The sequence below is a fragment of the Muscardinus avellanarius genome (genome assembly GCF_963383645.1).
Source record: "Muscardinus avellanarius genome assembly, chromosome: 18".
Lineage (NCBI taxonomy): Eukaryota > Metazoa > Chordata > Mammalia > Rodentia > Gliridae > Muscardinus > Muscardinus avellanarius.
The window spans coordinates 23779954-23795920 of NC_137804.1; the positions used below are offsets into that span (position 1 = coordinate 23779954).

General features: G+C 43.6%; 1 protein-coding gene across 1 annotated transcript in view; it reads left to right on the forward strand.

The window, feature by feature from the left end:
* Positions 1 to 15967, forward strand: part of RFTN1 (raftlin, lipid raft linker 1) — a gene marked incomplete at its 3' end in the record, with an annotated part of 204880 nt that overhangs the window by 79749 nt on the left and 109164 nt on the right. Inside the window, exon 3 of the mRNA XM_080715947.1 lies at positions 7216 to 7402. Coding sequence (XP_080572073.1) covers positions 7216 to 7402 — 187 coding nt within the window. The remainder of the gene's footprint in view (positions 1 to 7215; positions 7403 to 15967) is intronic.

The window sequence follows — 15967 nt, forward strand, 5'->3', positions numbered from 1 at the left end:
TCTGAAAGAGAAACAACATACTTATTTCAAAAGACCTTTGGGCTTTCATGCTACCCCAAATATATTTTCAATGGCAGTTTATACTTTTTGATTTTAGGAAAGCCTTCTTTTGGTAATGGAATCGGGGGGTGGGGGGGAGATCTTCAAGGAATTCAAAATATAATTACATGAGGTGGTGTGGTGGGGAATTCCTGTATTTCCGGTACATGGAAGGCTGAGCCTGGAGGATCACAGGTCTGTGGCCAGCCTCAGCAACTCAACAAGACCCTCTGCAACTTAGAGAGACCCTGTTTCAAAATTAAAAAATAAAATAAGGCCGGGCGTGGTGGCACACGCTTGTAATCCCCGCACTTGGGAGGCAGAGACAGGAGGATTGCGCTGGTTCGGAGCCAGCCTCGCTGGTTTAAGAGACCCTGTTTCCACATAAAAAAGCTAAAAAATAGGTCTGGGAGTGTAGCCCGTGGGAGTGTATCCCGGAGGTAGAAGGGCTTCCAGGAACCCCAGTACCACCAAAAAATAAATAAATAAATAAAATAAAATAAAATAAGGCTTGGGGTGTAGCTCAGAGATAGAATACTCCTGGATTAAATCCCCAGTAACACACACACACACACACACACACACACACACACACACACACACACACACACTTAATGTAGTTCTAAACTCTCCATCTCAACATGAATATCAACAGGAGGGTGTTAGGAAAGAGAGCCCAACCTGCAGACCGTCCTTGAGGTTTTTGATATATAGGATGGTGATATAAGAATGACCCTTTCAAAACAAAAATTCAAAAGGGTTGGGGTATAGCGCGGAGATAGAATGCCTCTGGGCTCAACCCGTAACCACCCCCTCCCCATTTTTAGACATTGCTAAACATCCGCTATTGGACAGAACTGGCCCCAGTTGAGATTTCATGGGTTTAGAGTTAGGATGCAAATGGGGGTGAGTTGCCCTTATTTTCTTCTAAGTAGTCACCTTTGTCAACAGCATTTATTCCATTAACCTAACTGCCAATGACTGAAATGCCACCTTTATTATAGTTTGGATTTCCTCCTCTTTCTTAATCCAGCCTGATTCTTCATTGTCCCTCTGATCTATTTATTGATTTGGGGGTTGATGCTAGAGTGTTTGGATGATGATAAATTGGTAGTGCATGTTAATATTTGGTAGTCCAGGCCTTGCACAAGTGGTAGGAGGAGCTAGCTGGGGTGCTGGACATTGCCCCACAGTAGAAGAGAACACGGGCGGCCTTGTGGGAGCACTGTGGGTGACCCAACTGGACAGGCTTGTGCCCTGACCACTGTAGATACTCCAGACTACAGAACCCAGTAGATTCGGACGTGTGAGCGGCCCTGAGGATGTGGTCCACTCTGAGCAGGGTCCACTGCCTCTTGCTGGGGAGCAGCACTCACTAGGACAGTCTCGTCGGTGTCTCTGATCCTCCACACGGTTAGAGTTGAGCATTTTAACCTGCGATGCAGGGCGTTAGGTGATGTATTAAAGACCAACTGGCCAAACTAACATCAGAATAACCCATACTACTTGCCAATAACTCTCCTCCAGGAGGAAGGGGAGCTGGTATGCCCGGCAGTACTCCTAACACACCCCTTGTCTCCATCACTGCTGAGCTGCTCTCTCTTCCTTGTTGCCGAGAATCCCCGGGGTGGTCAGGGCTGCAGAGTACCCCTGGCTGTGTGGACAGGCAGGAGGCAACTTGGGACCAGCCCCAGGGGTGTTTACCTGCCCCTGGCAAAGATGTCTTCCTGCCTATTTCGTCTCTCTACCCACTGCCCAGGAGACTGTTTCTGATTCCTGTTTGGGCTTCGGTTTGGGGGACTCTGCCACTTCACATTGAAAATGCTTGTTGTATTATGCAATGACACTTTTTAGTTAGAAACTGATTTCTTAGTCTCCAAGTGGAAATAATAAAATCATTATGGTTTTTTTTTTTTTTTATGTTGGAAGCTCCTTTTGCAATAGCCCAGCCAGGATCTGCATTTCATAAAAGAGGGACCCAAGAGATGGGGAGGGAATTATATGACTTACTGAAGGTTTCATAATCTGTAAACGAAAGCAGGAAACTCTGGCAAAACAGAATAGTGGAGAGATTACTCCAGTGAGTAGGGTGAGAAACAGACCAACTGGCTACAGTCAGGATGTCCGTCCAGCAGATAAATCACTCCTTCATTTACTTTTATAGTAATTTAGGGGAGTTGGTTGCTTTATAAGAACTTCTTTTTTGGTACTTGGAAGGTTAAGGTTCAAATAGAAGCATGAAATTAAGGCCTTTAATCACACTTGCAACCGGAGACTTTATTTTACTGTGCTAAGATTGAGAATCATCTTTATTTGTTTTTTAACCACAAAGATAAACTCACTTTGTCAGCACACATACCAAAAATTAAAGCCATAAAATTGCTGAGTTTCGACAAGAGATGCATCTTTAGATTTTTACGATAAAAATTTAAATGGTATTATATTTTATTCAGGAAGCCTTTAACTATAAAGCGGTTGATTGACTAATATTTTAGTGCACTGATATGGGAGCATGGAGGTAAAGGGGTGTGGGTGGGATGGAGAATAATTTAATGGCCCCGGTCCCTGACTCGCATCACCACCCCAGTGGCCAGGCCCCCGCCCACTGACTGCCCGCTGGCTGGGATTCTTGCAGGCCTGTTGATTACACACACATCATCCCAGCTGACTGTCTCAACCACTGAGTGAAGACAACAGACCCATGTAATTCTACTTTGTACACGGAAACTAAGATCCCTTAGGCCTAGGATGAACAGCCAGGGAGGAACGCAGCTGACTTCAGAACTCTGTCTTCTCCTAGGTCTTAGTGGTGTACACCTGCAGTGCTAGCTACTTGAGTAGCCTCGATGCTTCCAGGGCTTGAGAACAGCTTGGTCAATGGAGCAAGATCCTTTCTCATAAAAAAAAATAAAAGGAGAAGGGGTAGGCTTGGTGATGCACACCCATAACTCCAGTACTTGGGAGGCTTAGATAGAAGGATCACAGGTTCAAGGCCAGCATGTGGTGACCAAGTGACACCCTGTGACTCAGAGATAGAATGTTCCTGGGTTCAATCCCAGTTCCCTTCCTGTCTCCCTCACCACACACATATACACAAGAAAGAGTAATCCTCTTGCCGATGTCCAAGGTCTGCTTGTGAGATACATTGGCAGGTTTTTCATGCATGGGGAACTCAGAATCCTTTTTCTTTTCTTTTTCTCTCCTTCCTCCCTCCCTCCCTCCCTCCCTCCCTCCCTCCTCTCTCTTCTTTCTTTCTTTCTTTCTTTCTTTCTTTCTTTCTTTCTTTCTTTCTTTCTTTCTTTCTTTCTTTCTTTCTTTCTTTCTTTCTTGTTATATTTATTTGTACTGGGGCTTAAGCCCAGGGCTCCCACATGCTAGGCAGGTGCTGTCCCACTGAGCTACACCCCCAGCTTTTGCATTCCTTATAAGATTCAACTTCGAATTTTTTTCTGTCTAGGAACATTTCAGGAACCTCCTTCAAGGGAGAGAATGCATACTTTTCTGCCGTCCTGGCCAGTCTTAACATTTGTCACTGTTATTAATGGAGGTTTCCCCAGGACACTTACTTTAGAGTGAATCATTGCTATGGATTTATTTTCCTGTAAATTTCTTGCATGGTGTATGGAAATGAGAGCTACAGTGTCTGATGCTACACGGTATTCTTAAGTACCCTCGATTTTGTTTTTGAAAATAATGCACTGTTTAAAAAATACATGAAAACCTTTTAAATGATCATTATCATGATTTTACATATAAAGACGAAAATTTAAATGCCTTATAAATTCTCCACTGAAATGAAAAATACCATAATTTTGAAAGTACAAAATTGAGTAAAAATAACCTTCCCACCTTTCCCTCCCTATTCTAGTTTCTCCTTTCAATGTTGACATCTTTATAATTTCTTTGGGAAAAAAATAGTTATTCGTGTCTGTACATCCTTCTGTTTTTATATAAAAGCAACCATATCATTAACCGTTAGGCACATTTTTTTGTGTGTGGTACTGGGGTTCCTGGAAGCCCTTCTACCTCCGGGCTACACTCCCAAACTTAGGGTCTCCTAAGCCAGCGCGCGGCTGGCTTCGAACCTGCGCGATCCTCCTGTCTCTGCCTCCCAAGCGCGGAGATTACAAGCGTGCGCCACTACACTTGGCTAGGCACATTTTTTTTTAACTTAGTAATGTCTTTAGAAACAACCTATACCTGTACAACAGATTGACCTTACCTTCTCAAATGTTCATAAAATTTGCCCCTGGAATGTCAATGTTAACTGGAACTCTTTGACTACAGGTTTTTGCTATTAGAACAATACTGTGGAAAATATATTTATCTATCTATCTTTTAATGTTACTAATGTTTCTGTAGCTTTTTTTCTCTTTATTCAGATATTTTCAGTTACTTATAAAACAATAGTATGATGAACTCCAAAATTCCATCACCCCAGTCCAACAAGTAGTTATTTTGTAGTCTTCTCCAGTCTCCTCTCCCAGGCTTGCCCATCAACTCACCCAGCAGCATATATTTTAAAATAGACATAAAACAACTGATCTCACTCTGTCTGTGCATGTCTCAGTACACATTCAATAAGGCGGGATTATTTTTTATATGTGACCATGGTACCATCATCACACCTAAAATATTACTGTAGTTCCTTGATAACTGGTCAGTATTCACCTCTCCCCAAGTGGCTTACCATTTCTGACTGTTTGTTTGAATCAGAAGCAGAGGTTTTTGTTATTGTTGAGTAACTGAGTACAATGTAAAGCACCCTTTGTGGAGGACACTCAATAAGAGACACAAGTCCCAGGTCCACCATGACAAGTTTGGGGGAATGTCAGTAACCAGCAGGAGAGACATCACCATATCAAGGATGCAGTGGTGCGGTCTAGGATGGAGGTAGGTAGCTGCTGTTCAAAGCCCTGTGTGTCTGAGAGACCATCTCAGGGTAGACAGGAGATGAAGAGGGACCTGGCCCAGGCTGGTCCTGGGAAAAGACCGTAATGTCTCCAGGACAAGTCACCCCATTTCCCACCTGCCTTCATGTTCTTCTGTTCTTAATGGTTGACCCTCCTCCAGCCCTTGAGAGTGGCTCTGTGCCAGCTGGGATTCTGGTCCCTGGTGACTGACTCGATCCACAGCATGGCTGTGAGGTTTGTTCGTATATCTTGAATTCAACCGTGGGATTAATATCAGCAGAGGGGTTGCTGGACAGAGGGTGTGTGTGTGTGTATGCATCCTGCCAGAAAGGTTCTCTCATACGAGCTCTGATGAGCACGCCTGTTTCCCCAACATGAGTAGCATAGACCAATAGAAATAAGATAGAAAATAAGTATGAATAAACGTGATAAGTATATAATATCCATGTGAAGAAAATATTAATATATTCCTGAGGTGCCCAAAATGAAGACTTGAATAAACCAAAGTTACGCCATCTTAGATGGCATGGTGAAAAACATTCATTCTCCTTCAGGTAAGCTATGATTTGAACATGCTGCAATAGAAATGACATTTTACTGGGAGAGAAGGAGAAGTCTGATAAGCTGATTTTTAAAGACCATTGGGGAAAACAAATACATAGAAGATTCGGAAAATAAACGGGAAGAGAGTAAGGCTCAAGAAATGGCCTAGCCAGGTATGAAAAAATAATAGGAAACGACTATCATTTAAAATAGTGCTGCACAGAAATAAATTAGTAGATTACCATCATAAATTTAAATATATTCACTAGTATATGATAAAAGTCACAGCTCAAATCAATGAGGAAAATGGATAAACTCTGGGGGGAGGATGTTGAATCTATACTGCCTGTTTTACACAAGATAAATTCCAAATATATCCAAGATTTACATGCAAAAATAAAACATATAAGAATTCACAAGAGGGTAGTTTTATAATCCCAGATCTTTGTGCTATAACACGAAACTCAGAAGCCACTGAAGACAAGATTGATAAATTCAATTTTATAAAAAATTATTCATGGCAAAATCAACATTTTGCAAAGTCAAAAGGCCAGCAATAACTTGGCAAAAGATATTTGTAACTGATAGCAAAAAGAACAAAGTTCCTTAATGTATAAAGGATTCCTTCAAACCAATAGAAAAAGGGCTAAAAACCCAATAGAAAACTAGACATAGATTATGCACAGACAGTTTACAGAAAAGGAAACACAGCATTTAATGTTTAATAAGAAAAGTTATGTAATACATGATAAATATAAATTACTACTTCACAGAGATACATTTTTACTATGAGATTATCCAGAGTTGGCAAAGGAGCACTTTTACCATGCCTGATAATAGGTAAATCTGACAGTCCAGGAAAGAAACCTAGCAATAACTAAAAATATCATCTGTAACCCAGCAATTCCACACTTAAGGATCTATATTCTATTTTATTTTAATTTTTGTGCATGTGTGGTACTGGGGATAGAACTCAAGGACACCTGCCTCTGAGCTATGCTTCCATTCTTCTTTTTTATTTTTTATTTTGAAATAGAGTCTTTCAGGATGTGGCAGTGCACGCATGTAATCCAGCATTTGGGAGGCTGAGATAGGAGGGTTGCGGTTTGCTGACAGCCTCAGCTAATACTTAGTGAGGCCCGTTGCAACTCAGTGAGACCCTGTTTCAAGATAAAGAATAAAAACTAGGGTTGGGGGTGTAGCTCTGAGATAGAATGCCCCTGGGTTCCATCCCCAGTACTGAAAAGAAAAAAAGAAAGAAAGAAGTAGAATCTCACTAAATTGCTGAGACTGGGCTACAACCTGAGAGCCTCCTGTCTCAGCTTCACAAGTTCTGGGATTACCGGCCTGTGCCATCACGCCCAGCTGGGATTTATATTTAATTTAATTAATTTCCTTGGTTATTTTGTGTGTGTAGTACCAGGGATTGAATCTAGGGGTATTCCACTTCTGAGATACCCCCAGCCTTGTTTTATTCTATTTTGATTTTGATTGCAGAGGCCCTTGCTAAGTTGCTGAGGCTGACCGCAAGCCTGCAGTCTTCTGTGATGTCTTTGGATGAGCTGGAAAATCTCAAGCTGCTTATGAAGTTTCTTTGAAAGCAGTAGAGACAGGAGGTGGCCTAGATGGTCCTTCCCAGCCAAGGGAGAGGGACTTGGGCGGGTTGAGAGGGAGGCTTTTGTGGATCTCTGATGAGCTGCTCCCTTCTCTCCACTTCCAGAGGAGCTCCCGCGGTCCTCAGCGGTAAGGCTGGCCTCCCTGCGGGACCTGCCTGCCCAGCTCCTGGAGCTGTACCAGCAGGGCTTCTCTCTGGCCACCCTGCATCCCTTCGTGCAACCCACTCACAAGCAGGAGAAGACACCCCTCGAGCACATCTTTAGGGCCATCTTGATCAAGAAAACTGACAGGTAAGGAAGGACCGGTTAGCATCTCGAGGCGGCTAAGATGTGCTGAATGGAGGAGGGGAAGGGAGAGAAGAGATGGGATAACTTGGCGTGCTGTTCCCAGGGCCTCTGCCCTCTGACAGGCAAAGCAAAAAGTTAAGAAAACCAGGGAGAACTCCATAACAGCCCTATGATGGAAAACAAATGCCATGCCCCACTGCAAGTAGAGTTCTACTTTATTATATCACCCCTTTTAATTTATTGGATTTAACTCAGCTAGAAAAAAAATGTCTTCTCTGAAGAGCTGTGCTCCCAGAATGGCACAGCTACTAAAAATATAATAAGACCATTAATCTGAAAAGCTTGGCTGAAAAGCACAATGATTTTATTAAAGACTATATACAAACTTGATGTCTTTTCCTAAAGTTTAGAAATGCTTTAAAATTTTGACTCTACCATAAGTTTTTTTGGTCACCTATGAGGGGGAAAAAAATACCACCACCCAAGTCAAAGTCTGTGGTTGGTTTGGTCTTGCTCTAGATTTTCAAGGCCTCCTGGGTGTTTTTTAGTTTGGCATGTGCAGTGGAGTGCTTACTGTTATATTTCGATTGGACCTAATTAGGAAAAGAGGAGGATTGATCTTTAGGGATTGATCTTTCGAAAGGAACAATATTAATTTTAAATGGAATGGAATGCACAATATGTCTTTACTGCTTTCATAAAAATAAAATTGAAATGAAGTCTGGGAAGGGAAAACAGACTCCAGCTACCTCTCACAAAAGGATCTGTGGGCCGTGCTTCAGAGAGAAAAGGTGCACTGTGATGGCCCCTCTGTGTAAGAGCAGCTTTGCAGTGGACACAGATTTGGGCTGGTCTTCTCACCGGCCAGTTTCAAGGCCTGAGGTTGCGTGACTAAGATGAACTTCCCTTTATTTCCTCGTGGCTGACCACGCTCTGGGGCACTTAGTCCATGTCACCACGCATTAGAACTTCAGGTGGAAGGAATGCATGTCTTTGCTACAGTCCTGAATCACTATGATTTTTGCAGGGTGAAATTTTGCTCAGTTTTATGCATATGGGTTTCTTTATGTTAGTTACTTGTGAATCGATACCTGGGTCAATCCCAAGGGAAATGATGCTGGGGGCCCGAGTGGTTCTCCATTACACTGACACATAGGATATGTAAAATGACTGCATCTCACATTTTTGTTGAGCATACATTGTGTGCCAGGCCTTATAAGAAGCACTTTGACTTTATTATCAGCCTATGACATAGGTGCTATTTTCATTCCTTTATTTCCCCTTTTTTTTTTTTTGGTGATACTGGAGGTGGAACCCAGAGGCTTTCTATTTCCAGGCTATACTCCCAGACCTATTTTCTATTTTATTTAGAAACAGGGTTTCACTAAGTTGCTGAGAGCCTCACTAAGTAGCTGAGGCTGGCTTCGAACCTGTGCCATCCTCCTGTCTCAGCCTCCCAAGCTGGGGATCACAAGCGTGTGCCCGGCTTTCATTCCCATTTTAAAGGTGAGAAAATTGAGACATAGACATTATGTGTCAAGATCACACAGATGCAGAAGCTCTGACTCGCTTCCAGGAGCGGTGACTCCTGTACCTGCATTTTTAGCCCTGGCACAACACACCTACTATGTTCCTGCACCCAACGCCTTTATGAAGAAGAGGGAAGCAGGGTGTCTTTGATCTTAGATGAAGTGGTACCTTCATTATTCAACCTCTCTCCCATTTCACCACTCACTCAACGGTCTTCAAATGAAACCATTTCAGAAATGAAGCAAAGTGAAACCCGCATACTATGTGCATCACATAAAGCATTCTGGACCCCAGGCTATTCCGTAGACTGTCTTACTGGCCATAGTGTTTAAAGGAGATGAGCCTGCTAGGTCAGATCGCTGGAGTGTCCTTCCGTGAAATTCTGCTGTAGGAGGTGATGTTAGCCCAGCACTTGGTATGATAAGCACTGTACAAATCCATCAACTCAAAACATGAAGATGTGTCCTTTTCTCTCCCCGTGATAGAGCAGCACTTCTCAAAGTTTAGTGTACCTGGGAATATCCTGGGGCTGTTGGCAAAGAGCAGTCTGTGTAGCAGGTGTGTGGCAGGGCCTGGGACCCTGCATCTCCAACATGTTCCCAGGTGATGCTGACATTGCTGGTCCATGGACCACACTTCCACGTCGCAGTGATACAGAGGACCTGATGAGCTCTTGTCTAGTGCAGTGCCTGGCACTCAGCAACACTAATAGGGATTGCCATTCTACTCCAAGGGAGAGCTTTAAGAGCCGGGAACGATGAGAAAAGGACACTGGAGAACCTGTTGGAGGCCTGGGTTCTGGGCTGCATTCAGCTCCCAGCAAGTGGTGTGGCGTGGAGATCTTATCAGTGGGTTTTTTCTGACCCTCCCATTTTCTGGTTGGTACAATGAGAAGCTGGTGCCACATGATTTGCGGGGCCTGTTCAGACTCTTGCGTTGTCTGATGGGATGCGTTGGATGAAGATGGGGAATAAGAACATCCACTCTGGGGAATAATTCGTTATACAAGCCATCAGTGGAACTGGGGGTTCTTTACTTATGCTCAGGACAGGGAACAAGCAAATTGACTGGCTTTCCATTAGAGAGAAAGGGGGAAAGCTCTTAAGGAGATCAAGACACCAGTGTGCAGGAGGGCCTTCATGACAGGGAAGATGGCAGTCTCCTGGGGTGTGGGCAGTCTCCGCGCTGGTGCGGATGTCCGAGCCACCTGCCTTGATGACCTTAGGAAACATGGCAGCTCCTTGGTAAGCAGATACAGAGAAGACAATTCCTTCTTTAGCTTTACATTGGGCATTTAGAACTATCTTAAAAAAAAAAAAAGCCACAGAAGCTTGGTCACTTACCATGTAAAACAAGGCAAAAATGGCCAAGAGAATCTGCTGCTTTTCTATTCCATTCCCAATAGTATTGGGTGGTAGGATCCATTGAGGTGGGAAGCAGGGTCATTATAAACATTATTTTATTATTTTATTTTGTTTTGTTTTGTTTTGTGGTACTGGGCATTCTATCTATGAGCTACACCCCTACCCCCATTTTATTTTTGATTTTGAAATAGGGTCTTGATAGGTTGCGGAGGGTCTTGCTACATTGCTGAGGCTGTCCTTGAACCTGCAATCCTCCTGTCTCAGCCTCCCAAATACTGGGATTACAGGCATGCGCCACTACACCTGGATTAAATATAAAGTGCAGGCATTTTTTTCTGGTCAGTGCAATAATCATGTTTTCAAATAACAAGGAAAGGCTCCTACACTACTAAAAATAAGCAAAGAAACCCACAGGACTTTTTGTGTATCAGTAGGGAGTTTATGTGGCAAAAAAATTAAAAAATCCTGATGGGAGTAATTTTTAATACGGACCATTAAAGTGGTATTTTACACAAAGAATGCCAAAGTTCTGACAACTATAGATGCTGTTAAATAAAATTATTTAGCTCTCTAAAAGGGAATAAATTTCTGTTTAACACGTAGAGCACATTGAAAAGGATCCAGCTAAACTTTCGACATTACTATCTGTCCAGTGAGGTTTATCAGCAGAAATGACCATGGAATGACTACTTGGAATTCAGATATCAATCTAATGTGTTTGAAAGGGGAACAAAAGTTTTTTGGTGTTTTTTTTAAACAAATAGTTGGACTTTGGGTATTCAGAAACAGCAGGAAAATGAACAGAACTATTCAAACTTGAATTTCATTCATTCATTCATTCACAAACATCCATTGAGCTCATACAAGCGTATCTTGGAGATACCTTGGGTTGGGCTCCAGTGAATACCACAGTAAAGTTAGACACGCAAGTTTCTTGGTTCTCAGTACATGTTAAAGGTGCTCTTACTCTACACTGTAGTCTTTTAAGTTTTCAATAGCATCGTGTCTAAGATGTCATTTCACAAGCCAGCAGGCATAGTGGCACACGCCTGTAATTCCAGTACTTTGGAGGATGACACAGGAGGATCACAGGGTTGAATCCAGCCTCAGCCACTTAGCAAGACCATGTTTCTAAATACAAATGAAATGGGGCTGGGGGTGTAGTTCAGATGTAGAATGCCCCTGAGTTCCATTCCCCAGTACCCTCTGAAAAACCAATACATATACTTTAATTAAAAATATTTATTGCTAGCCAGGCGTGGTGGCGCACGCTTTTAATCCTAGCTCTTGGGAGGCTGAGACAGGAGGATCAAACAGGTTGAAAGCCAGCCTCAGCTACTTAATGAGGCCCTCAGCAACGTAGTGAGACCCTGTTTCCAAATTATATATATATTAGGTCTGGGAGTATAGACTGTAAGTAGAAAAGCTCCTGGGTTCCACCCCCAGTACCACACACAAAAAAATATTTATTGCTGAAATGTGCTAATGAGTAAGTTGTTAGAAAAATGGTACTGATGTATGTACTCAACACAGAGTGGCCGCAAACCTCCAATTCGTTAAAAACAACGATTCAATAAGCAAGGTATGCCTGTTCCTTTATAAGGTGTCATGCTAGGAGCTCTACTTGGTGAGAAGATCGATGGTGTAGATGCAGGACACAAGTAGCCATGGTAGCCATGGAGCCCGCCTCCCAGTCTAATTAAGAACACTCTCATGCTTTGGGTATCTGAAAAATGATGTCCCCGCTCACTGGAAAAGAAACCAAGGAAATGTCAAATGTCAAGAAGGAAAGAAGGAACTTTTAACTTGGGTCGTATTTCCTTTTTTTCTTTCTTTCTTTTTAAATTTTCTTTCTGGGGGCTGAAAACCCAGGGCATTCTACCCTTAAGCTAGATCCCCAGCCCTTTTTTTTTTTTTTTTTTTTTTTTTTTGCGGATTTGGGGATGGAACCCAGAGGCATTTGATCTCCGAGCTACACCCCTGCCCTATTTTTTGTTCTTTATTTTGAAACGGGGTCTCACTGAGTTGCAGAGGGCCTCACTAAGTAGCTGAGACTGTCTGTGAACCGCGAACCTCCGGTCTCAACCTCCCAAATGCTGGGATTACAAGCGTGCACCACCACACCCGGCTCCCCAGCCCTATTTTATTTTCCATTTTGAAACAGGGTCTCACTGACTTGCTGAGGCTGGCCTCAAACCTGTGATCCTCCTGTCTTAGCCTCCCAAGCACTAGGATTACAGGTGTGTGCCACCATACCCGACTGGAATAGGCTTTATTTCTTTTGAAAAAATATTGCAGTGGTGAGCATGGTGTTGGATAGTTTAAGTCTTGTAGTGAAATGTTTTCTAGGGGCATGTGGATAATGTGAGAGCATCACTGACAGCCTGAATTATTAAGGAGTACTTTGTACAGCAACATTCCTCCGCACTCTACCATTTTGACAAATTTCACCTGAATCCAGGAAAAATTATCAGGTCTTTTCTTTTGAAAATTCTGATAACTTCCGTTTATGACGGCAGGCCAAACCACACATCTGAGTGTAAATTGTTCTTGATTTTTAAGTGTGGTGAATCTAGTCAAAGCCATGACTTTGAAAACTGACTCAAGAATGAATAGCCGAATATGAAAACCGTAGTGGAAAAATAAGTGGAAAAAGAGCTTGTATTTTCCTCCTCAACTCTGTCTCTGGATCACTTAGAGATTTTTAACAGACAACATAGTTGTGTTCACTCCAAATTTTTAAGTGTAGTTATCTTTCTCTAGGGGGAGGAAGTTTTCCTCAGACTGAGTGTCTAAAGATCTCATGACTTGATGGCTAAGAGAAGGCAGTTATTAAAACGTCACTTCAAATGGTTTTTGAGTGTGGACTTAATTCTAGGGTGTTTTATAGTTGTAGATGGAATGCGCCGTGATGTTCTGTTGTTTAACAGTTGAACTGTCGTTCCACCTGGAGCCAGTTTAGAGCTAGTCCAGTAACAGAGATGTTTCTTATCACCAGTGCTTTGAAGCCTGGTGTAATACCCTCCATGGCAGAGGGATCAGGACACGTGGGAACTCTGCAGACACCATCATGTGCCTTTTGACTAAGGGGTGCGGCACGCAGAGGAGGTATAGCTGATGCAGAGGGTAGAAAATGCATATGCTCAAAGTTACCCTCAAGGCCGGGCGTGGTGGCGCACGCTTGTAATCCCGGTGCTTGGGAGGCAGAGACAGGAGGATCGCGCAGGTTCAAAGCCAGCCGCGCTGGCTTAAGAGACCGTTGTTCCAAATAAAAGAATATAAAATAGGTCTGGGAGTGTAGCCCTAAGGTAGAAGGGCTTCCAGGAACCCCAGTACCACCAAAAAACAAAAACAAAAAACAAAGTTAGCCTCAAAATTCTTTTTAGGTGCCCAGGAAAGGCAATAGGTGCACTGCAGCATCTTTCTACCTGACCAGTGCATATTTTCCTTCAGGTCTAGATCAGATGGCTTGGAGAACTAAGCTGCTCAGGTTTCCAGAGATTGCTCATTGGAATCCTACCCAGGGTGGGGGCTGCTTGCCCCTTAAGAGGCATCCACGGGGAATGAGACCGAGGGAGCAGGGACTCCTTGTCTCCACACTCCATCCAGTCCACTCTGGGGCCTATCTGCCTGTTGAATAACTGGCATTGTTTTAAGTGGTCAATGTTCTTTCCTTTTAGTTGGATTTTTTTAGGAAGCATGTGTGTTCGGTAATTTTACCACGCAAAGGTGATTCTGTGGAGCCCCTGAATCTCAAGGAAATGACTTACAAGGGGCTGTCAACTACATCTACAAATTACGGTAATGCCCAGCTGGGCTCTGGGTCTTGGTTTGCATCTCTGATAGAAATGTGGTGATGGAGGAGCTTTAGAAAAGGGAGGCCCTGCCGCACTGATTTGCTCTGGGTCTGCAGCAGTAGGTAGATTTGAAGAGAGAGAGAACTAGTGGGATGGGTGAAAGGTTAGAGCTGCTCCAGCCCCAAAAAGGGGCAGGGCGGGAAGCTAGGAGGTGGAGCCCGGTGATTCCGAGAGGGGACCACACCTCCCGGTCAGGAAGAAGCAAGTTCAGAGTTCAGAGGGGAGCCTGAGAGAGAGAGAGAGAGAGAGAGAGAGAGAGACGCACTCTCCCCACCAGCCCCGCGTGCACACGGGGGCTAGAGGCCGATCTCCCACGAATAAAGACATCCGTAATACCGATTATGCATCTCCGCGTGTCTCTGTGCTTATGGATCTCCGCGTGTCTCTGTGCAACAGAGGGACGCGCCATCTATCTTTCAATGGGGAAGGGGATCTCAGGCAGGGCAACTGACCCAGAATAGCCTACAGCCTGGAAAAGCAGAACATGGACCAGGGGGAACTAGAGCACGAGGTCCAGGGGAAGCGGAGGGGGAATGAGCCTGGAGCTGGGCAGAGGCGGAGGAGTGCTGAGGGGAAGCCATGGGAGCCCCAGGGCCCGGCCCACTTCTCAATCTGCTGACCTAGCCAGAGCTGCCGGGCCTCATTCCATTCCAGACCTCTCTAGTGATTCTTTGAGACGATGCGATGGGTTTGCTGAGAACTGTACTGAGCAGCTTTGTTCCAAGTTGACCATATGCTTGGAGTCTGAGAAAAAGTTCCTCTTAGACCATCTCAGCAGACTGTACTCGCAAGTGCCTGGGAGCAGCACAGATTGCTGAGTGAGTCAGCTGTGGGCCGCCGGTGTCAAGTGATGCACAGAGAGACGATTCTTTTGGCATTTTGCTGTTTTATTTCCAGGAAAGCAAGTCTCGGAGAGTGGTCAGTCATTACTACTTTTGCATGACTTTAAAAAGAGCAAAGAGTTTAAATTCCTGAATTCTCAAATCTAAGACAGGGCTTGCAAACTCAGATGCCTAGAGGAGCTGGGCTTTCTGAGCGAGGACTCTTGGGAGCTGGAAGACGACCCAGTGCTCACCTCTGTCTGCCCTCTCGTTGCCAGATATTGCCAGATCTTATGCTTTTTTTTTTCCCCCATGAAAAGCCAGAAATCTGGATTTCTATACAAAAACTTCTCTTTTAATTGTTGTTTCATTTTTCAAAATAACACTGTGTATTCCTAACCCACGCCACTGGCTACCCTCTTGCCACCTCTTAAGATTTCTGTGAGACTTACTTTGGTGGGATGATAAGGCAGCTTTTGAGCTGTCTGTTCTCCCTCTTGCACACAGCCATCAGTCATCAGACTTCTCTGTCTTGTCTGCTAGTGTTCTTTATATGTTGACCCACCTCCCTTCTCTTTGCTCAGTCTCCTTTCATTCCTGAATTCTCATTCCTTTCTGAGTGCCAGTAGGTAAGTGTTACTTGATAGAATTTTCCTGAAGGGAGTCAAATAAAACTGTGCCGTGGAATTTTGCATGATTATTCACTAAAAAAATAATAAATTCATTGCAAGATGGATCTGTCTTTGGTTTACTTGTTTACCAATACCTAAAGTGCATCTTGATAATGTAGCCACGCAGCATGGTTCCCAAGTAACGGAACACACACACACACACACACACACACACACACACACACTCTTTTTTCAATACCAGAATAACAGTGATTTGCCACAAAAGTATATGTATGTTATTTTTCAGTCTTCTTTTTCTTTTCAAAACGCAGCCAAAGGATGGCCTTCAAAAGAAAATCTTTTGTGGACCTTAAGTGAAGTATAA